The sequence below is a fragment of the Garra rufa genome, chromosome 12, assembly GCF_049309525.1.
Source record: "Garra rufa chromosome 12, GarRuf1.0, whole genome shotgun sequence".
Taxonomy (NCBI): domain Eukaryota; kingdom Metazoa; phylum Chordata; class Actinopteri; order Cypriniformes; family Cyprinidae; genus Garra; species Garra rufa.
The window spans coordinates 44,909,372-44,933,449 of record NC_133372.1 but is presented as its reverse complement, the minus strand read 5'-3'; the positions used below and the strand labels follow the sequence as shown (position 1 = coordinate 44,933,449).

Below are 24,078 nucleotides of genomic sequence, written 5' to 3'. Positions count from 1 at the left end.
TGTTCAGTAAATTTTCATGAGCAAAATCAAGACTTTTCAATCGGAATCTACGCAATTGTAAATTTTGCACACTGGTGAACGGTTTTCCAGATTTCGCAAAATGTTTAAGTTGTTCACTGGGATTTATCATGTTTGAAAGTGAGTTCTGTGTGAGCAGTGCTTCATCGTTACTTTTTACCCTGTAAAATTTTGCCAAAATCTTGCTAATGTGACCCAAACTTACCTTGTAGCCTGGCACACTCAGGTTGATAGCTTCAATTATTGGCGTTGCATCTTTTTGTCGCTTGTACCTAAACTACAATTCTCCCCTTCTGTTCTTGTGCTAGGAGGTGGCGGCTGGGCTCCAGAACGAACAGACAGGTTACGATGGCTACAGGTGGACCTGCGAGAACGGGTCGAGGTCACAGCTGTGGCGACCCAGGGACGTTTCGGGAGCCCTGATTGGGTTGCGAGTTACATGTTGCTGTACAGTGACACAGGAAGAGCCTGGAAGCAGTTCAGACAAGAGGACAACATAGGGGTGAGTTAACCAAGTACTCTTATAAATAATCCATCCTTTTATTATATTTATAATGCATTAGTACTTCGGCCAGCGCAATAAGTACTGTAAAAGCTTTCCGGATAATGTGGATCTGGGGGGCTTTTATGACTGGAATAAAATGCTCGCACACCCATAATCATTAAGCATCTGTATCTTTAACTAAATCATAATAATTTACTAGGATAAATGAATGCATGCAATCCTCCCCTGCACTGTCAGACAGTGTCGGCACAAACTTCCAATCAAAAACCAGCCACCCACGAAATGTTCAAATTTTAATTACCGACTTGGATTTCACTTAATCGGCCAAACTAAGATTAAATACACCCTCTGTTTTGACTGACGTGGCTTTATATCCCTTCCAAAAACTTATTTCATGCTCTCCTGACCTCGGCGGTCACTGGCAGTGCAGCTGAAAATCTTGTCTGCCCGACTTGAATTACGTTTTCTTTTTTTGATAGTTTTATTTTGACAACTTTGGAATCGATCGGCACGGCCCTTGCGCCACAAGAGACAGCGGTTGCATTGCCTCCACACTTACAGGCAAACAAATGGGCTTCACCCTCCTCTTCTGAATCAATACTAGTCATTTCAAAGCTCCATCATTCCCCGGCGTTCTTATTTAGCCCGGCTCGAAGAGATCTGGGGCGAAACATTACTGAGATCTTACCTGCCATCTCCGTCGAGCCTCATTACGAAAGCTTGGATTCCTGCTAATGTAATCATTGAAGCTAAACAAACACAGAGAGCCAAAGGTGGAGGTGGTGTATACATTTTCTGTGGCTAATTCATCTCATTACAACTTTATTTTAATTTAATTTTTTTGTTCGATGATGGTTTAATGTTTGGTTCTTTTATCTTCCACCCAGCGGGAGGGAAAAAAAGGTGTTGATTAGTTTGAGAACGGAGTTTAATGGAAGTCTTTGAAGGTGTGAAGCATTTTAATGAGTAGAAGATTAAAAGACGTGGAACGTTTTTAAAGAGCGGTGGGTTGCCTCCTGGTCGTGCCATTTTTCTGGTAGGCTCTACAGCTGGAGGTAGGACCCCCGGCTATTCTAAAACTGGAGGTTTAGATTAGCAGCGACGCTTTGAGTGCAGCTTAAAGAAACTAATGCTGCCGGCGGCACCCTGCTAACTTTTTGTGTTAGTTTTTTAAATCTTAGGTAAATGCAGCTTGGCAAAAGTTCAGCTCCATATATAGATAATCAACTCTCTGACTTTGGAAGAGTTTCTTTGAGGTAAACCTATACGCTAATTAATATGGAACTAAGTTGGCTGAAGTACCTGCAGAAAGCTAACCTTTAACATTCCCAGTAACTTCATTGTCAGTTTTTCGACTTCTCTAAGTGGCTTTCATTAGCAACTCTCAGGGCAGTTGATGAAGACATACAGTAGGATGATGAAGTTACTGTTTGCGAGCACATGCTAACGAGCCAAATGTTAACACAGGAGTGCTAACAACTGCTCTTTAGACACTAAATAAATTGGAAAATGTCTCAAAGTTGACAAAAACCTTACAAGAGGTTTAAAGATATAGAAGAGATAGTAACACATTAGCGTTAAAGGCCAAAAATGAAAATTGTGTCATTAATTATTCACCCTCATGTCGTTCCAAACCCGTAAGACCTTCGTTCATCTTCAGAACACAAATTACAATATTTTTGATTAAACTTAAGAGCTTTCTGACCCTGCATAGACAGCAGTGGTACTTCTTGAACCACCTTAAATCACATACATCTCCTGAAATTAGTGTTTTCATCAAAGGCTACACATCGCTGCGCCTCTACAAAGGCCTTCCATCCAGCAGGAAAACCTCGTTCGACATTATATTGACTCATTAACACATGAAGTGCACGTATTGTACTAAGGCCAAATCTCGGACAAGTTACTGTTGTGCAAACTAACATTTTCTCTTTCTGCAGACTTTCCCTGGAAACATCAATTCAGATGGGATTGTTCACCACAAGCTCTCACACTCCATAAGAACACGATTTCTGCGGTTCTTGCCAGTGGATTGGAGTCCCGGGGGATGGATGGGGCTCAGAGTGGAGGTCTACGGCTGTGCATACAGTGAGTACTGAATGTACATTTGGTGTATAATTGGAACTTTATGTATTCGGAATGAAAGCTGGGATGAAATGGAAATTTGTCTTATCTATTTCCTAAGTGCATCTTATTGACTTCATTGTGAGTAGAATGATGAACTAACTGCATCTGTCAGCATATGCTAACTAACCAAAACTGCTAACAATGTACAATCCAAAACAAATTTGAAAAAATCTTAGTGTTTACCAACTGCAAGCTTGTATTCAGTCGCTGCCCTACCTTTTTTCCCCCAAGATTTTAATTTTTTTTTTCACTCAGATGTACGTCACAATATGGAATACACTGCGACTTTAACATTCTTGGTTGACAACAAGATAAATATGTGACCCTGGACCACAAAACCAGTCTTAAGTCGCTGGGGTATATTTGTAGCAATAGCCAAAAATACATTGCATGGGTCAAAATTTTAGATTTTTCTTTTATGCCAAAAATCATTAAGAAATTAAGTAAAGTTCATGTTCCATGAAGATTTTTTGTAAAATTCCTACTATAAATATATCAAAATGTAATTTTTGATTCGTAATATGCATTGTTAAGAACCTAATTTGGACAACTTTAAAGGTGATTTTCTCAGTCTTTTTGATTTTTTTGCATCCTCAGATTTCTGATTTCAAATAGATGTATCTCAGCCAAATATTGTCCTATCCTAGAAAGCTTATTTATTGAGCTTTCATATGATGTATACATCTCAGTTTTGTAAAATTTAACCTTATGACTGGTTTTGTGGTCCAGGGTCACATATGTGTTGTGAAAATTCTGTGTGATAAACGATAAACATATTAATGCATCAGTTCAGCATTTGCATGCCATCAGCGCCACAGTTTTTTTTGTTGTTGTTTTCCATTGCACCATTAAGAAAACTTGCAAACCAACTCAGAGCCGCTCTTGTTATATAAAAATCATGAACAGAGTATTTTGCTAAACAACAGTAAAAGGCGGAGAAAGAAGCTATAACTGGCTCGCTCTCATTGTACTCTTGCATTTAGTGTTTAATAAACATAGCGAATAACAAAATCTGAACAGCTATTTCAAAACATGTATTTGACATCCTTTCTTATTCATGGCAAGTGGGTATCAGAAATCAAAAGTTACTTAGCGTTTTGAATCACCCGGGTATTTCTGCTTTAAAAGCACCACCTGCTGTCAGCTTGCGGATTTGCGTTCTCCATTTTTCCATTGCGTCCGCTGGTGTTTTTTCCGTACTGGTCTGAACGGACAAATCACATGTGAAAATCAAACATTTTTTGTTTTGCTGGTGTGAACAGGCCTTTATGCTGCAACAGAGAATTATGGGAAATGTAGTTTGATTGTACAAGCCAACCAGCTAATTGAGTGCAGTGATATATGCCCAAATATTTTGAGTGCAGAAACTCAGGATTTTCAAAGTTATTTACACTAACTTTGACCAAGAACTGGTAGGATAAGACAACATTGCAAAAGACAGCTTCGGTGGTGTAGCTAGTAGCAAATTTTTTTTTTCAACGATTGACCCGAGTTCGAATCCCCCTTTTGCTGAACTCGTTCTTCTCCCTTTTTACATCACATGTCACATCAAAAAAGCATTTATTTTCAATTAAAAATGAAGGAAATGTTTTATCTCCGATAGTTTTGTGGGCTGCGCACGACATACAATGTAGCTGCGCTACGGGTGTCCCGAGTTCGAATCCCGACTCAAAGACCTTTCCCAATCCTGCCCCTGTCTCTCTCCCACTTCGCTTCCTGTCAGTTCTGATCTGTCCTGTCATAAAAGCAAACATGCCAAAATAAATCTTTAAAACAACAAAAAAATAAATAAATAACTGAAGAGTGGAAAATAATGTGCCTCATGGGTGTTTTTCGGTTAGGGTTAGGGGTATTTGTATGAAGGGCTTTATTGTCCTAAAGCGGCATTTATTTAACAATTGAAAAAAAAAAAAATTACACTCAATATGTTATTGCTGCATACTGTTTTAGGTGTAGATATATGCCACTGTTTTAAGTAGTATTTTAAGTAGTAAATAGTATAAAGAGTTTGTAATTACTATTACTGCAAAGAAAATACCCCTGTAAATAGCATCTGTTGCTAAGAAAATATGCTGTTTTCACTTAAATATCATCTATCACTCAGAAAATGACATTTTCCTGTAGGGTAAATAGCGTGTTGTTAAAAATACGTTAACGGAGTGTCTATTTTCACTAAGTGCAAATAGCATGCCTTGTTGGCAGAGGCTATTTACACTCCACCCACCAATGTGTGATTGGTTTAGTCAACACTACAAAAGATAGCAGAGGCACAGAGGATAAATCGCGTTTCACTCTTTTCGACGCGACCAATCTGGGTTCGAATCCCCTTTCTAACGAACTTTTTTCTCCCTTTTCAAATCTCATATTATATCGGAAAGGCATTTATTGTCATTAAAAATGAAGGACATTATTAAAAAGTTATAAGAAAATAAAGTATTGGTTAGGGTTAGGGTAGGTGTAGGGAGGGCTAATTGTCCAGATAAGGCAGTAACATTTAATAAATTGAATTAAAACTATCATTTACACTCAGTACGTAATTACTGCATACTGTTTTAATGCACTACAATACTGAGGTGCAGATAATTGCGTCTATTTGCGATAAGTATTATAAATACCAAAAAATCCTGAATAGAAAAATAGAATAGAATCTATAGCTATTTTCACTTGGGGTAAATAGTGTGTTGTTTAAAATACGTAAGTGCAAATAGCCCATCTCATTGGCAGAGGCTATTTACACTAATTCCACCCACAAGTGTGTGATTGGGTTAGTCAACACTACAAAAGAGGGCCATTATTTGTTACTAGAATCTATCACAGTTTGCACTTCATGATTTTGTGATTTTCTTCAAATTGTTTGGAGCTAGGAGCACACTAAATTAAACAATCATGTGCGTCTAGCACATACTATCATACTCACATGGCTTGAAGCAAGAAAGCTGTGGTTTCCAAAGTTCAGCCAGTCTGTTTTTAGCTGTAGCTAGCTGACTGTAATGTTGTTTTACTGCAGTTGGGTTGAGTTGGTTTAGACCTGCCTTCCCTGGGTATCAAAGTGCAGAGTAACAATCAATCGGTTACCTCAAGGGTAGCCAGCGCCACACGCCTTGCGCTTGAAATATTTATAACGCAGCCTTGCTAGTGCTCGTTTTCTCTCTTTTTTTCCTCCCCAACACCCTCCTTGTTCCTTTCTCTCAGTCTCTCCTCAGGTGTTTTGTATTTGCAGTCTGTGCACTAGCAAGGCCGATTGTCAATTCAAAGCTTGACTCGACGACCTATCACTGCCATGTTTATTCGCGAAACGTTAATTTCGTGAGATAGGGCGGAATGTGACACCGCTGGGGGCGACTCGGTTTACCGTGTTGATCAAACATGATAAGTGGGTGCTGACCACACAGTATTTCAGTAATAGGGTTTGATAACGGAGACGCTAGTGCTTTCTCAAAGTCAGGCTGCTGGCAGGTTAGCATTAGTATTAGCGCAGCTTGCATTCCAAAGGAGCCGTGAATGAATCAGGGAGTGAATTAGCGCTCGGTAATTACATTATTGCTAGTACGCGCAGAACATACAATGGCTTCACACTGCAGCACTCAATGTTAGCACAAAGGACATATGAACATGTCTGTTAACCTTCAACTCTAGGGAAGAAATACAGAGGACGAACATGAAAGGGAGAAAACAATAAATGTGGCGTCAAACGGGGGGAATGTGAATTCAAACATGTCAGAGACTTAAAAAAAAAAAGAGCGCATGGTCTCCTTGCATTCATATTTGTCTTCTGAGGGATAAACCAGACGTCCTCGGTGGTGCATTGGCCTTATTCATGCACTGCTGAAATGCTCCTGAAGTCAATTAGTTTTAAATCTGTCAAGCGCCTCTGCTACTAACTGCAATTTAAGGCCGTGGCTTCGTGGTGTAAACTGTTTGTGTGCGTATGTCTAAAATGGGGAGTGTGTAGCAAGAGCATAAGAGTGTGTGTGTGTCCCTGTACAGTCATTAATTCACATTGGAGCACCGCTGTGTAGATGCCACCAAGAGACCCACAGATAAAGTGAGGTCTAATTTTGAGTTTGTGGACAACTTTGTGTCTGTCTTAGGCATGCCCACATAGAATATACACATTTTCACCCACATTTTCTGTGCTGAGTGATTGGGAAAATTCTTGGAAACAAAAAGATTTAAATGTGGTACAGATTTATTCTCTTTTCAGTCCGATACCATGGGGTGTAAAGACCAGTTTTGATTATTTTAATGTTATTATTATTATTATTATTATTATTATTATTATTGTCATTGTCATTGTCATTGTTGTTGTGTTTTTATGTATTTATTTTTCCATCGTTACTATTATATTTCAAATACATTTATATTTTTAATACGTATACATCATGTCTAAAATAATTTATAATAATTTAGTTTCTTATTATTTAATTAATTTATTTATTAATTTATAATGGTCTTTTTTATAATAGCAATAATAACAATAATAATAATAATAATAATAATAGCAATAATAAAGTAATTTATAATGATATAATCATTTTTATAAAAATAGTTTTTATAATAATAACAATTATTATTATTATTATTATTATTATTATTATTATTATTATTTTTATTTTTTTTGCTTATTTGCTTTTTTTCCACTGTTATAAATCTATACATTTATCATTTATAATACATATACATTATACCTATAATAATTGACAATACTATAATAAGTATTTAATAATAATAATAATAATAATAATAATTATTATTATTATTATTATTATTATTATTATTATTATTATTATTATTATTATTATTATTATTTTTACATTTTAATTGTCATTTTTAATCATTATTTTTTATAATAATACCTATAATAATTGACAATACTATTTTATGATGATAATAATAATAATAATAATAATGATTATGATAATAATAATAATAATAATAATAATAATAATTATTATTATTATTATTAATTTTACATTTTAATTGTCATTTTTAATCATTATTTTTTTATAATAATACCTATAATAATTGACAATACTATTTTATGATAATGATAATAATAATAATAATAATAATAATAATAATAATAATAATAATGATTATGATAATAATAATAATAATAATAATAATAATAATAATTATTATTATTATTATTATTATTATTATTATTAATTTTACATTTTAATTGTCATTTTTAATCATTATTTTTTATAATAATACCTATAATAATTGACAATACTATAATAAGTATTTTTATTGTGATGATGATAATAATAATAATAATAATAATAATAATAATAATAATAATAATAATAATAATAATAATTATTATTATTATTATTATTATTATTATTATTATTATTATTATTATTATTATTAATTTTACTTTTAATTGTAATTTTTAATCATTATTTTTAAAATATTTATTATATCTATAATAATTTCTAATAATATAGTATTTTAAGATAAATGTTGATTTGTATTATTATTATTATTATTATTATAGTCTTTATTGGTCTTTATTATTATTTTTATTAGTAGTATTTGTATATATTATTATAGTCTTTGATAATATTTTGAAAGAACATTTATATTTTTACTTATTTTTAAGTGCTTTTGTCATTTTGTATACTTTTTTTTAATACTATTTAGGTTTAATTTTTTTTGTTTCAGTTTTAGTTTTTAATTATTTAGTGATTTTACTGCTTCAACTAAAACTTTTCAGTTAGTCGCCAGGGTAGCATTTCTAATTTTGTTTAGTTAAATTTTGTCATCTAATATTTATATTTTATTCCAACATTATTTACTACCCCCCTGAAACCCTTTAAATAAATAAATTTGGAGTCAGAAATAAGGTGCGTTGAATGAGTTTTCTGTCAATTTAGTCTTCATTCTCATCTCTGTGGACCCAGTCAGTAAGATATACAGTTTATTTCTCCATCTACAATCCTAAATAATAAATTATTCAATCATGACGTGAATCCACCGTGTGTTGTGTTTAGCGAACCGTCTGGCTGAGTTCAGATGCAGTCTCGAGTTTGAACTTCATTGTTTTTGTTCTTTCCCCTCAGGAAGGATTATACAATATGCATTAGTTTTTTCCCCCTTAAATCTGGCAGTATTTTCTACTTCTTTCTTTTCAGTTCTCAAGGTCACCGTTTATGTAACTTCTGCGGTGATCTGGTGATTATTGTTTTGCCTCTTTGATTGAAAGCCTTTGAGATAAAGCTATATTTCCTTATCGTTCCATCTCGACACGCATCGCGTCTCCATCAACTCGTGCAAAAAAACGAAAAGCAAACATATTCCCGTCTGATCTCCTCACTTTATCTAAGTCAGCCTCATTGCGCTTGCTGATGTTCCTGGACCCTCTGTGTTAGTTCTATATTCAGCAGACGGCTCCGAGCTCTTTGCGAGGCTTTGCTTGTCACGGCTAGTTAGCTTCAGTCTCTCGCACTCCGGCGTCCGGCGAGGAGAGAGATGGAGAAAGAGAGCAAAAATGTAATGTCTGAACTCTGAGTCCAGGTCAAAATCCACATTTCTGCCTTTTACTGCCCAGGGTAGAATCTGTTCTAAAGGGTTGCTTCCAGACAGACTTCATATTTCTTTAAATTCAGGCCAAAGTTTATAAGAAGGTAATAGGATCAAATAAACTGTCCCTAACTTTTAGGACGGGTCTTGTTCTTTATCTTTGTCGTTTTTTTTTTTTTTTTTAAATGGTCTTGCACCAAATAAATGAGCTTGTAAATCACCTTCCCTGGGTGATATATTTACAAAAAAAGGAGGAAAAAAACATTTAATTTCTGTAATTTGACATAGTTATGAATAAAATCCATTTTTCAGTTTTGAAAAATGAAAGTTGATGATGATAATGTTAATAATAATAGTACATTTATATTTTTGTAGTCCTATAGAGCTCAAGGACTATTTATTTATTTATTTGTTTGTTTGCTTTTGTTTGTTTTGTTCTGTACGGGTTTTGTTATAATCTTGCTCTGTTTTTTTGTTTTGCTTTGTGTGTTTTTTTGTTTTTAGTTTTGTTGCTTTTATTTGCTTTGCTGTTTTTGCTTTTGTTTTTGCATGTGTTTTGTTTAGTTTTCTTTGCTTTGTTTTGTTGATTTGTTTTGCTTTGTGTTTTTGTTTGCTTTGCTTGTTGCGTTTTTTTTTTTTTTTTTTTAGATTTGTTGTTTTGGTTTGCTTTGTTTTTGCTTGTTTTTTTTTTCATTTTCTTTGTTTGTCTTTTTCTTTTTCTTTGCCTTTTTTATTTTTTTTTATTGTGTTTTTAGTTTTATTGCTTTGGTTTGCTTTGCTTTGTTTTTGCTTTGCTTGTTGTGTTTTTGTTGTTTTGCATTGTTGTTTGCTTTTATTTGTTTTTTTGTTTTTTTTTTGCTTTTTAAACTTTGTTTTATTGTGTTGTTTTTAGTTTTGTTGCTTTGATTTGCTTGTTTTGGTTTGTTAGCTTTTTTTGCTTTGCTTGTGTTTTTTTGTTTTGTTGTTTTCTTGTCTTTGTTTGTTTTGTTTTTTTTGCTTTGCTTTTTCATCTTTTGTTTTGTTGTTGTGTTTTATTGTTTTTTGTTGCTTTTATTTAGTTTGTTTTGTGTTTGCTTTTGTTTTCTTTGTTTGTTTTTTGTTGTTTGCTTTTTTTGTTTGGTTTAAAGGGGTCATCCGGTGCCACATGCACTTTTACAAGCTGTTTGAACTGAAATGTGTGTTGGGAGTGTGTGTACACAACCACCATAGAATGACAAAGATCCACCCAGTAGTTTTCTTTTAATTAAGTAAAATAATTTGCCTCTTCTCATATTGAGCCGTTCTCAGATGCCTGTCATTGTGGCGTAACACTGACAGAGGCCACTCCTGTGATAGTTAATAGACAGTAGTGTTTTAGCATAGACCCGCCCAGATTCAGAAGTAAACTGACAGCACTGAGGGAATGTGGCTGCCGATCTAAATGGGTTCATGTTTTTGCGAATCATTTCTCACCATACTGCTTTAAAAACTAGGGTCAGTATAAAGCAGTTTTTGCGAAGCCGCTGCTGAAAAATGGGTCTGTAACTATTTGTGTTTTTGCTTCATCTCCACAAGAAGAAGTGAGTGTAATTTCTTTTTATATGAATCTTTGCTAACCACCTATTACATAATGTGCTAAAGTTAGCGCGTTTCACGATGAATGCGGCTAAAGTGTAACTTACACGCTCAGAGAACATGGTTATGTCGTCTTCTCTATGTACATCCATCTTAATATAATTCATAATCGCACGTTTATAATGAACAATGCATTAAGGTGATTGTCTATTTACAAACTGTGTACATTGTAGTAAAACTACATGAAGCTTAGCTTTGTAACGCTAGATGGTTTAAAACGGTGTTTGTTAATGATTATGAAGTCGTATACAGTTCGTCTCTATACCTCAGTAAACACATCGCGTTCGTCTCTGTCTCAGTATGCTACCCTGACACTGACATACCCTTATACAAAGATAAATAAAAGTGACATTAAGTTTACTAACCATTCAGACAACTCCAGTATAATCCATAATTGCCGAACTTCTTTGAGGGTGTCATCTTGTTTTGGTTCCAAACTATGGTTTTTAAAGTGCCCCTATTATGCCATTTTAAAGGTAGTTAATATTGTTGTATTAGTCTCTTAAAACAGGTTTACATGTATGCAAGTTCAAAAAACACTTTAGTTTTCTCCAAAAATAGATTTAATTTTACCCCGTTTCTAAATGATTCGTAAACGACTCATGTGAAGCAGTTCAAAGAATCAGTCTCTCTAAACCCCTCCTTTCAGTGAGCCCTCACTGCTGTGATTGGTCAGATGGTGCAGTCCTTTTGGATTGGTCTACCGCTACAGCGCAAAAACGAAACGCCCATTGGCATAACTGAATGACAGCTGCGGAGACCTGTTAATGCATAGAAAAGATAGCCTCGATTTTACCCTATCAATTCGAGCTGGAGTCTGACGATGAAACGGTTGAAGTGGCACATCGACAAGAAACTGTTTTGCAAGCACGACTGGAGCAGGACGTTTCTCAGTGGGTGTCATATGTTAACTGTGTAAAGTGCTTGCAATTTGCTTTTGTAAGCGAACCGGGCACACCTCTTCGCTGTGAACTTCAACACTGTACAATCCATAACACTGCGTTAAGCCATCGTTTATCATTATCATTACTTAAACTAATAAGGCAGACAGACAGTCAAGCTGCATCAATCACAATTTTTAGACTACATTGCACGCACAGCTGAACAACAGAACTACAGAAACGCAAGTTAGCCGGTTACCAAGACATGTGCGGGGTTGTTACACACCATAACATACACAAAGACGTATTTTGAACGATCGCTAGAAAATACAACCATCAATTATTAATCATACTTACAGATAAAATTTAATAATACATAATAAATAATGTGTAATTTGTATATAATCATACTAAGTATCAAGGCCGCACAGGCATGTTAAATTAATATTCAAGCAATAAGCTCATGTGTTTTACCCACGAACAAAAAATACAAAATGAAATAATAATAATAATAGGCTACTCAAATTGTTATTATGCTTATTATTATTATTATTATTATTATTATTATTATTATTACAAAATCTTATTTAAGATAATCAAAACTATTAATTCTGAAAAATTGACTTTTTGATTGATTTAAAAGCAAATCGAAATACGAGCAGAAATAAATAAATAGAATTCATAATAAGAAAAATATAATAATAGGCCTAATAATAATAATAATAATAATAATAGCTTATTATTATTATTATTATTATTACTATTATTATTATTATTATTATTATTATTATTATTATTATTATTATTATTTCGTTATGTTTGAGAAACAGAAAAAAACGAAATTAAGCTAGATTTGTTTGTATTTTTTTTATTTGTATTTATTCTGCATGATGCGATAGACAGTAAAGACAGGTTGAGTTGAAAAGTGGCTTTTCATTGCCGCCCACATATAATTATTAAAGCATAAGCTCTCTTTTTACCCACGGACAAAAATACTAAAACTTTTTTTTTCATTGATTTTCTCCATTTTTTAAACAGAACGAAATTATCATAATACAATCAAACCGTTTGTCATATATTTCATTTCAAAATCAAACTTTCATCCAAATAATATTCCAAGCTCAGAGTCGATTATTCAGAAATAACAGTTTTGATCTGATCATCTTAAATCCTCTGGGTCTGAGGGCAGATTGGAGATTAATCCTTACAAACATGCCGCTACAATTGAAACCATTACATTAAAATTATTAAAACAGTGTATTTCTATATATAGCTAGTGTATTCTAACTCCAGCAGCGTGCATCCTCCTTTATGTCAGGACTGTGGCAAAGGCAGCGTGGACAAACGCTTAGCTCCCTCACATAACATAATCATATCATCTATAACAGGAACATCAGATCGTTTTTATGACATATTATGTCGTTATTACGAGAAAAATATGTCGTTTTAACGAGAAAATTATGTCGTTTTTACGAGAAAAGATGTCGTTTTTACGAGAAAAGATCTCGTTATAACGACATAGGTGAGTGGGAAAAAAAATAAGTGTGTGGCAGCAATGCGTCACCGTAGTTTTGTGATGTTTTGTTTCATTTTTTTTTTCTTTGCTTGGTTTTTGCTTTGCTTTGCTTTTTTAATGTTTTGTTTTGTTTTTAGTTTTGTTGCTTTTATTTTTTTTATTTTATTTTATTTTTTTTTTTTTGCTTTTGTTTTGCATTGCTTGTTGTGTTTAGTGTTGTTTTGTTTTTGTTGTTTGCTTTTCTTTATTTTTTATTGATTTTTTTAACGTTTTGTTTTATTGTGTTTTTAATTTTGTTGCTTTGATTTGCTTTATTTTGTTTTTGCTTTAGTTTTGCTTTGCTTTGCTTTGCTTGTGTTTTTTGTAGTTTTTTTTTTTTTTTTTTTTGCTTTTGCTTTTTAATCATTTAGTTTTGTGTTGTTTTTAGTTTTGTTGCTTTGATTTGCTTGTTTTTTGTTTTGGTTTGTTTGCTTTTTTGCTTTGCTTGTGTTTTTTGTTTTGTTGTTTGCTTGTCTTTGTTTTTTGTTTTTGCTTTGCTTTTTCATGTTTTGTTTTTTTGTGTTGTGTTGTTGTGTTTTGTTGCTTTGATTTAGATTGTTTTGTGTTTGTTTGTTTTTTTGTTTAAATCTGCTTTTTTGTTTAGTTATTTTTTTTAGTTTTGTTGCTTTGATTTGTTTTTGCTTTTGTTTTTTTGTAGGTTTTTTGTAGTTTTATTGTGTTTTTAGTTTTGTCGCTTTGGCTTTTTGTTTTGCTTTTGTTTTGTTTTTTCAATTGTTTTGTTTTATTGTATCGTTTTTAGTTTTGTCACTTTGATTTGCTTTTGTTTTGCTTTTTTAATGTTTTGATTTATTGTGTTTTTAATTGTGTTGCTTTGGTTAGCTTTGCTTTGTTTTTGTTTTTGTTTTGCTTTTTAAATTGTTTATTTTTATTGTGTTGTTTTTAGTTTTGTCGTTTTGATTTGCTTTTGTTTTGCTTTTTGTGTTTTGTTGTTTGCTTTGTTTGTTTGTTTTTTGATGTTGTATTTTGTTGTTTATTGTTTTGTGCTTTGTTTTGCTTTTGCATTGTTTTTGTGGTTTTGTTTTGTTTACAAAAGAATGTGAAAGCAAACACTTTTTAAATAAACATTTCCTGATAAATTCCACAAAATAAAGTGAAAAAGAAAGCAAACCAGGTTGATCTTGCTTTAATATTTATGACCATGATCGATTCTTTCCTCTCTTTTTCCCCCTTCCATTTCTCAGAGTCGGATGTTGCAGACTTCAACGGCAGGAGCTCTTTGCTCTACCGGTTTAATCAGAAGTCCACCAGCACGGTGAAAGACGTCATCTCTCTGAGGTTTAAGAGCCAGCGCGCGGATGGAGTCCTTGTGCACGGAGAGGGACAAAGAGGCGATTACATCACCCTAGAGCTGCATAAGGGCCGACTGGCCCTGCATATCAATCTGGGTGAGTGAGAGTGCTCCATAACGTTTTAAACTTAAAAACGAAGGCCTGAAATGTACTCTATGCAAGCTTGTGGCCAAAAATGCTTTGAAAAAGCTTGATTGTTGGTTGCATTCTCCGCATTGCCACAGGTGGCACTTATACAGGCATTTGCATTTTTTTTTCTTTCAGGTTTGCTTTTTATGATATGATCTTTGGTATAGCGCATTTAAATTTTCCAAATAAGTTTGCTTTCGTGCATCCAGTGTTTTCATTTATGCAAGTTAGTATGCAAATAACATTTAGGTGTACAATAGCATACAAATTAGCTTCAAATCAATCTATATGTTCACTAAAAGCCACAAAGCACTCATTTTGGAGGTCTTTAGGTTATTCCTCGTCTTTGGATTATGTAGAGAGTGCAGCAAGAGGAAGCATTCACCGACACAATCGTGGCATCTTAGCGTAATCACATGAGAGGCAGTTGTGAAACAAAGATTTGATTAAGAGGCCAAATCTGCGGCGTAATCACATATAAGTGTATCGAGCTGTCACAAAGAACGCTCTAATGTAGAGCCCCGACGCTTTCCGAGCCTCGTGTTCAATTAGCACCAGCAGTCAGATGGAATAAGTTGTACGTTATGCTAAGAGCGGCGGCGAGCTTTGATTGCTAAGTATACTGAGCCAAGATAATGTTGATGCTGTTTATCAGGACAATGTTTTTCTTTTATATTTGCATTCGCCCTTTGTCTGAAAGCTACAAAAAGCTCTCAAAGCTAATTTCAGATGCTGCATATTGTCTCCTTCATGGGTAAATCTCACTATAATGTGTCGGTTTTGTACTTCGCTCCAAAATCAGAAAACGATTATCTTACTTAAAGAAAATGAAGCAATTTTTTTTAAGACCATTAAAGATGCAACAAATATTAATGGTCCTAAAAATAAGCTTGCTTTTCTTCATCCAAAATATAATTTTGTCACTCTTTCTTTTGATTTTTGCTTTTTGTTTTTATTTAGCTGTTTTTGTTTTTAATTGATTTTAGTTTTGTTGCTTTGTTTGTTGTTTTTGTTGCGTTTTGTGTTTTTTTTTTTTTGTTTCGGTTGTTTTTCCCTTGCTTGGTTTTTGCTTTTGTTTTGCATTTCTTTTTAAATGTTTTGTTTTATTGTGTTGTTTTTAGTTTTGTTGCTTTTATTTGTTTTTTATTTCTGCTTTTGTTTTGCATTTCTTTTTTGTTTTGTGTTGTTTTGTTTTGTTGTTTGCTTTGCCTTTCTTTTATTTACCTTTTGTTTTTGTTTTGCTTTTAATGTTTTTTTATTTTTATTTTGTTACTTTGATTTTCTTTGTTTTGTTTTTGTTTTGCCTTTTTAATTGTTTTGTTTTATTGTGTTTTGAGTTTTTTGTTTTTGTCTTTTTGTTTTTGCTTTGATTTGGTTTGGTTTGTCTTTTGTTTGTCTTTGCTTATTGTTGTGTTGTTTGCTTTTTGTTTTTATTTAGCTGTTTTTGTTTTTTGTTTAATTGTTGAATTGTCTTTAGCTTTGCTTTTTGTTGTGTTTTTTTTTCGGTTGTTTTTCTTTGCTTGGTTTTGTTTTACTTAGCTTTTTTTAAAATGTTTTGTTTCATTGTGTTGTTTTTAGTTTTGTTGCTTTTATTTGGTTTTTATTTCTGCTTTTGTTTTGCATTTTCTTGTGTTTTGTTTTGTTGTTGTTTTTTTGCTTTGCTTTTTAATGTTTTGTTTTGTGTAGTTTTTAGTCTTGTTACTTTGATTTGGTTTGTTTTCTTTTTGCTTTTGTTTTTCTTTGCTTGTTGTTTTTTGTTAGTTTTTTTGGTTTGCATTTTGGTTTGCTTTTTTGTTTTGTTTCTTTGTTTTTAGTTTTGTTGCTTTGATTTTGGTTTGTTTTGTTTTCGCCTTTTTCTTAGCTTGTTGTTTTTTGTTGTTTGCTTTTTTGTTTTTGTTTTGCTTTTTTGTTTAGTTTTTTTTAAGACCATTAAAGATGCAACAAATATTAATGGTCCTAAAAATAAGCTTGCTTTTCTTCATCCAAAATATAATTTTGTCACTCTTTCTTTTGATTTTGTGGTGAAATATGAGCTGAACATGCTTCTGACAGGCTTCTCTCACTTTGTCAAGATACGCTGTTCTTTCTGTTCTTTTATCATCAATACGGCAGGTTTCTTTCCAGGAAGTTCAGAAGGATCAAACAGAGGAGACGGCACACGGCAAACCTTTCCCATGCTATTTGTGGCTCGTTTTGAGAATATGTGCTGAAAAAGAGACCGTTTGATAATTTTCTGTCTATGGTTGCCCATTATAAAGATGCTACAAAATTAGCAACTGATGAACAGGATGCTTCCGACAACGTTTTATCTGGTTTCATTTAGTAGCATGATATAAATGGGATTTATTTTACTGGTACTGTTCACTAAGTATGTTGTTGGTAAATTTCTCAAACATAAAAAAATTTCTCTTTTTCCTCTCAAGACGATGCTAAGACGCACCCTAGTAGTGGCCATGTCTCTGTGTTTCTGGGAAATCTTTTGGACGACCAGCACTGGCACTCCGTCCTGATCGAGCGATTTAACAAACAGATCAACTTCACCGTGGACAGACTAACCAAACATGTGAGGACGGGCGGGCTGGATGATTCGCTGGAGGTCGATTATGAGGTGAGAATGTTTTGGGTTATCAACGCTGGTTTATTTATTACATTTTTGCATGATATGTTAGCGGATTCTCAACAGTAGATTTAATTAAAGACCCTAAGGTTTGCAGCTGTTATTCTATTGCTGTTAGTTTTGAGGTCACCTTACTATTAGCAGTTTTTTTTTTTTTTCTCCAATGAAATCCTACCTAGAATCAATTAATAATGTAATGGGATATATTTAATGCATTACTTTATATTTAGGATATATTTAATGTTTTACTTTATATTTATTTAATATTTATTACTTTCTGGGATCTTGAATACATGTGTTTATTATTAATTAAAAGTAAATAATTTCAGACCATTAACAATTCACTCAGTTCTGTTCTTTTGGATTTTCCTACTAGTTAATTGTAAATTTCACCAACAAAAGTCTATTTATGTTGTTTATATGTTGCATTTTGAAGTGCAGTTTATGAAATATGGGAGTAAAATGCATGTAAAATGTAATAATAAATTATTGTTTATTATTTAATGAAGTGCTCAAACACTAAGACAATTACAATATATAATTTAATAGATATCATTATAATTATAATTTAATAAATTATTATTTAGAAGTGTTTATCCAATTGTATTGTTTTATGAAACACTGTGCAAGTAACAACAATGATAATATTAATAATAAAAAAAGAAATATTTAAAAAACAATAATACATTTATCATTTATACTGTTGCATTTTAAAGAGTATTTTATGAATTATGCTTAACAAGTAGTAGAAGTAGTAATAATTTAATATTAATATTTGCTATTTTAGCATTATTTTAATAATAATGATAATAATAATAATAATAATAATAATAATAATAATAATACATATTTGTTGTTTATATTTTTGCGTTTTGAAGAGTATTTTATTAAATATTCTTAACTAGTAGTAGTAATAGTATTTATTATTATTATTATTATTATTATTATTATTATTATTTAAAATTAATATTGACTATTTCTAGTATTATTTCATAATAATAATAATAATAATAATAATTACTATTTTAGCATTATTTTATTTTAATAATAATAATTATTATTATTATTATTATTATTGTTACAAACGGGTTGACTGAGAGTGGGGATCCAAATGCAAGGCTTTATTTAGACGAGGTCAGAACAGACAGGGTCGATCACCAGCAAACATCAACAGCAAAGATAATCCAATAGCGTAATCCAAAGAACAAGCGTGGGTCAAAATCCAGGTGAGCAGTCCAAAGGAAACAGGGAAATGAAAACCAGAAACTAGAAAACTACGACTAAGACTAGGGATAAACTGACTATGACTATGACTAGGAAAACAGGGAAAACAAACAGGGAAAAATGCTCAGTAAAGTCCACAAATGTAAATCAATACTTCGCCATGAGTGTGTGTGAAGCTGGCTTTTATGGTAGACAAACAGGAAGTAACCATAGAGGCAGCAGAGGGAGCAGCAACAGTCAGTGGGGGTAAGGGCTCCCTCTGCTGGCCTGGCGTAACATAGCCCCCCCCCAAGGAGCGGCTTCCAGACGCTCCAAAAAACAACAGGAGGAAACAGTCCAGGGGAGCGGTGGGGGGGCCAGGAGACTGAGGCAGAACAGGTGGGGCAAAGGCCCTCCAGAGCAGGGCAGGAGATTCAGGAGCCCTCCAGGGCAGGGCTGGAGGCAGAGCAGTCCTTTGAGGTGGAGCAAGAGTCTTAGGAGCCCTCCAGGGCGGAGCAGGAGGCTTAGCGACCCTCTGGGGCAGAGCAGGAAGCGTAGAAGCCCTCCGGGGCGAAGCTGAAGGCGGAGCAAGGGGTTTAGGACCCCTCCAGGGCGGAGCAGGAGGCGGAGCGGCCCTCCAGGGCGGAGCAGGAGGCGCAGGAGCCCTCCAGGGCGGAGCAGGAGGCGCAGGAGCCCTCCAGGGCGGAGCAGGAGGCGCAGGAACCCTCCAGGGCGGAGCAGGAGGCGCAGGAACCCTCCAGGGCGGAGCAGGAGGCGCAGGAGCCCTCCAGGGCGGAGCAGGAGGCGCAGGAGCCCTCCAGGGCGGAGCAGGAGGCGCAGGAGCCCTCCAGGGCGGAGCAGGAGGCGCAGGAGCCCTCCAGGGCGAATCAGGAGGCGCAGGAGCCCTCCAGGGCGGAACAGGAGGCGCAGGAGCCCTCCAGGGCGGAACAGGAGGCGCAGGGGCCCTCCAGGGCGGAACAGGAGGCGTAGAAGCCCTCCAGGGCGGAACAGGTGGCCGCATCATGGACTGGGACCTGGGGAGAACAGGGATAGAGGAGGCAGACAGAGCAAGGAGAGAAGTAGAGAGTTCATGGGAGAACGTGGCCTCCATAGCCGTGACCAGGCAGACGAGAACTTCAGGACCGACTTTCGGGGCAGTTCCTGGGCAGACAGAGACTTCTGGAACGGCCCCAAACGCCAAGACAGAGATGACAGGGAACCTAGGCGGTGCAGGCAGAGCAGGGAGTCTTGGCGGGGCAGACAGAGCAAGGAACCTTGGCGGAGCAGACAGGGCAGGGAATTTTGGCGGCGCTGGCAGAGCAGGGAGCACTGGCGATGCGGGCAGAGCGTGAAGCCTTGGCTGAGCGGGCAGAGCGTGAAGCCTTGGCGGAGCGGGCAGAGCGTGAAGCCTTGGCGGAGCGGGCAGAGCGTGAAGCCTTGGCGGAGCGGGCAGAGCGTGAAGCCTTGGCGGAGCGGGCAGAGCGTGAAGCCTTGGCGGAGCGGGCAGAGCGAGAAGCCTTGGCGGTGCTGGCAGAGCGTGAAGCCTTGGCGGAGCGGGCAGGGCGTGAAGCCTTGGCGGAGCGGGCAGAGCGAGAAGCCTTGGCGGTGCTGGCAGAGCGTGAAGCCTTGGCTGAGCGGGCAGAGCGTGAAGTTCCGCTATGGACGCCACCTCCGAAGGAGGTATAGGCGCAGCGGACATGCGTGCAGAAGAGCTCTCCAGAACAAACTTGTGGGCAGACTCATGGGCAGAAGAGGCCACTGGGGCACAGTGTGCAGCCCACACACTCAAAATGGCGATAGCCATAACAGGTAGCACAGTTTGCGGAGGAATGCCCTCCGGGTCATTGGGCGTGGGGCTTGGGAGCGTTGGCTCTGTGGGACTTGGGAGCGTTGGCTCTGCATGGCTTGGCAGCGTTGGCTCTGCATGGCTTGGGAGCGTTGGCTCTGCATGGCTTGGGTGCGTTGGCTCTGCATGGCTTGGGAGCGTTGGCTCTGTATGGCTTGGGAGCGTTGGCTCTGTATGGCTTGAGAGTGAAGGCTCTGGATGCTCAGGGGAGATGTGACTTGGCAGTGAAGGAGTAGCTATGACCTGACTCGTCATGACAGGAGCAGCAGTGACTTGATTTGGCGTGAGAGGGACAGCTGTGGTTTGGCCTGGCTCGGAGGGAACAGCTGCTTGACTTGGCTCTGAAGAAACGACTGCTGCGACATGATTTGGCCTGACAGGAACAGCAGCTGTATCTTGACTTGTCCTGGCAGGGACAGTGATTGTGACGTGACTTGACTTGGTAGGAACGGCAGCTGGTGCAGGTTCGAGAGAAGCAGATATGACGTTCACAGGCAATGGCTTGGTTGACGTGGCGTGAGCAGACGCTGGCTTGGTTGACGTGGCGCTAGCAGATGCTGGCTCGGCTGACAGTAAGGGACCAGCTGAACGAGCCGATCGCAGTGGTGGGTCCTCCAAGCTAGACATTAGTCTCTGATACGTCCTGGAAGGGTGTGAGTCTGGCGCTGTAGCCACCCTGTTAATAACAGACTCAGGTATGGCGGCCATCTTGCGTACAGGTTCAGGCGTGGCGGCCATTTTGTGTGCAAGCACGGGCGTGGCGGTCATCTTGGGTGCAGGCTCTGGCGTGGCGGCCATCTTTGCAGCAGGCTCTGGTGTGGCGGCCATCTTTGCAGCAGGCTCTGGCGTGGCGACCATCTTAGCAGCAGGCTCTGGCGTGGCGGGCATCTTCGCAGCAGGCTCTGGCGTGGTGGCCATTCTGACCGGGAACTCAGGAACGGGAGCCATCTTATGAACGTGCTTTGGAACGGCGGCCATCTTGTGAGCAGGGTCTGGAAGAGCGGCCATTTTGCGAACAGGATCAGGAAGGGCGGCCATCTTGGGTGCAGACTCAGGAAAGGCGGCCATCTTATGAGCTGACTCGGGAAGGACAGCCATCTTGGAAACAGGCTTTGGGACAGCGGCCATCTTGTGAACTGGCTTGGGGGTGGCAGCCATCTTGTGAACCGGCTTGGGGATGGCGGCCATCTTGTGATCGGGCCTTGGGGTGGCAGCCATCTTGTGAGATAAGTCAGACGTGGTAGATTTCTTGTGAGCTGGGTCCAATCGGGTGACCATCTTGAATGCGGACTCAGGAAGGATGGTCATTCCGAAAGCTGATTCGGGAAAGGCGGCCATTTTGTGAACGGGCTCCTGAAAGGCAGACATCTTGTGCTTGGGCTCGAAGCTAGCAGACCTCTTGTGCTGTGGCTCGAAGCTAGCAGACATCTTGTGCTGTGGCTCGAAGCTAGCTGACATCTTGTGCTGTGGCTCGAAGCTAGCAGACATCTTGCGCTGTGGCTTTGGGCTAGCAGACATCTTGTGCTGTGGTTCTGAGCTAACAGACATCCTGTGCTGAGGCCCTTCTAGTACTCCCACAGTGAACGGAGATCCACAATGCGACAACACAAAGTCAATAAACTGTGCGAGGGTCCAACTAGGGTCCTCATCGGGTAAATTGTAACCGATATCTGTGTCCAACCCACTCCAAAAACACTCCTTCATTAAGGTCTCATCGTAAGGTGCCAGATAACAATGAGCAATGAAATCCCTCACATAATGCTCGATGGGACGGCCATTTTGAAAGATGGAGCAGAGCAGACTTACGGGGTTGGACAAACTTCCTGTTGAATCCATTCTTGATGGTTGTTCTGCTGGTGGTGAATAAAGCCGCTGGATCCGGGTGGGGCGAAGTATTCTGTTACAAACGGGATGACTGAGAGTGGGGATCCAAATGCAAGGCTTTATTTAGACGAGGTCAGAACAGACAGGGTCGATCACCAGCAAACATCAACAGCAAAGATAATCCAATAGCGTAATCCAAAGAACAAGCGTGGGTCAAAATCCAGGTGAGCAGTCCAAAGGAAACAGGGAAATGAAAACCAGAAACTAGAAAACTACGACTAAGACTAGGGATAAACTGACTATGACTATGACTAGGAAAACAGGGAAAACAAACAGGGAAAAATGCTCAGTAAAGTCCACAAATGTAAATCAATACTTCGCCATGAGTGTGTGTGAAGCTGGCTTTTATGGTAGACAAACAGGAAGTAACCATAGAGGCAGCAGAGGGAGCAGCAACAGTCAGTGGGGGTAAGGGCTCCCTCTGCTGGCCTGGCGTAACAATTATTATTATTATTACTATTCTGGCGTAACAGGTACAAGACTTGTGTGACATGTTTTGGTCTTTAATAGCCTTTTCAATGAGAAATGCATCAATGCAGAAAAAGAAACTGCACTCATCAAGCCAATTCATTGAGTTTTAACTAGTGAAAGAAGTGAGGAAAGGCATCTTGGCATGCATTGAATGTTTTGTATATTTCATGTTATTGCAAAAGCATGAAATATTCTCAGCGGGTCTGTTATTTCCTCATGCTGTTGCATTAATATTTCCAGCATAATTGCTGCTGTGTTTGGCTTGAGCAGGTGTTGGGAGGGTTTCTAAAGTCATATGGACAAAAGCATTATATCTCTGAAGATGTATACCTCATTCACAAAGCCGAGAAAGATAAAAGTGCCGATATCACACAGAGCGGATAAAACACAATCCCACTAATAAACTCCTAGAGCGCATCAATAAAACTTGAGTAAAATGAGAAAATACTCCAGGTACACAGTTCTGTGAATGTGAAATAGAGCTAAATACAGTTATTCAGAGAAAGCAACACAAACCTCACTGGAAAATGTGAAAAACAAGCAATTTCTTAAAGCGTAATTGTGGAGTTCTTTCGAAATATCTGACAAATCTATAGCCTCGCAGTCTGCATAAACTGGTGTTGCAATTGCAAAAGAAAATGTTTTTCACTGGCTGCTCTTTATCTTGGACATTTCTCCATTAAATGGGAAAATATAAGTTAGCCCCAAATAGATAGTATAGAGCTATAAAATAAATGTGGAGAGCAGCTCAGATCATTGAGTTTAAACCGCAGTATCTCATTTGTGATTTTTCTATTTTTTGGGGTTATTGCAACTTCTGATTGCTCGGATGTTGCTCCTTTAGAGCTCAGGAGACTTAATGGATTGTTAAACTGCATTATATTTCTATTAGGATTCCTTTGGCGAAAGAAAATTGTAAGAAGATTCTGAAGAATCTGATTAGAGTTTGAGTTCATACTGAGATTTCTGACTTTTGCTGATCTTGGCATGACTGAGCACAGTTTGAGATGTTTTTTCTTTGAGATCTGTACTAAAACGCTAGAGGAGACGTGTGAGATTGGGGGTCTTTTGTCAGGAGAAACATAAAAAAAAACCACATATGAACTTTTTTTGCTTCAGCTTGGTATAAGAAAACAGTTGATCTTGTTTCCAAGAAAAATATCTTGTACCAAGGATATTTTAAAAAGATATTTGAACTGGAAAATAAGACCAAAATACTCCAGTGTGTGTATAGCTAATGTGTCCATTTAATCTCTTTGTGTTCTTGGAATCCAGTTACATTTTCACAATTTTACTTAAAATAGTTTTAAAACTTGCTTTTTAGTAGAAATACCTAGAAATGCTTACAAGAAGTTATTATTTCCTATCTTTTTCAGCACAGAAAAACGAA

The 24,078-nt window shown here is 37.0% G+C and overlaps 1 protein-coding gene across 1 annotated transcript in view; it reads left to right on the top strand.

Moving 5' to 3' along the window:
* The window catches only part of LOC141347631 (contactin-associated protein-like 5), a 48,144-nt gene extending 25,072 nt beyond the window's left edge, over positions 1-23,072 (top strand). The window contains exons 3-7 of the mRNA XM_073852617.1: positions 327-520; positions 2,464-2,611; positions 14,431-14,634; positions 17,091-17,275; positions 22,959-23,072. Of these exons, the coding sequence (XP_073708718.1) occupies positions 327-520; positions 2,464-2,611; positions 14,431-14,634; positions 17,091-17,275; positions 22,959-23,072 (845 nt within the window). The remainder of the gene's footprint in view (positions 1-326; positions 521-2,463; positions 2,612-14,430; positions 14,635-17,090; positions 17,276-22,958) is intronic.
* The last annotated feature ends 1,006 nt before the right edge of the window (positions 23,073-24,078 follow it).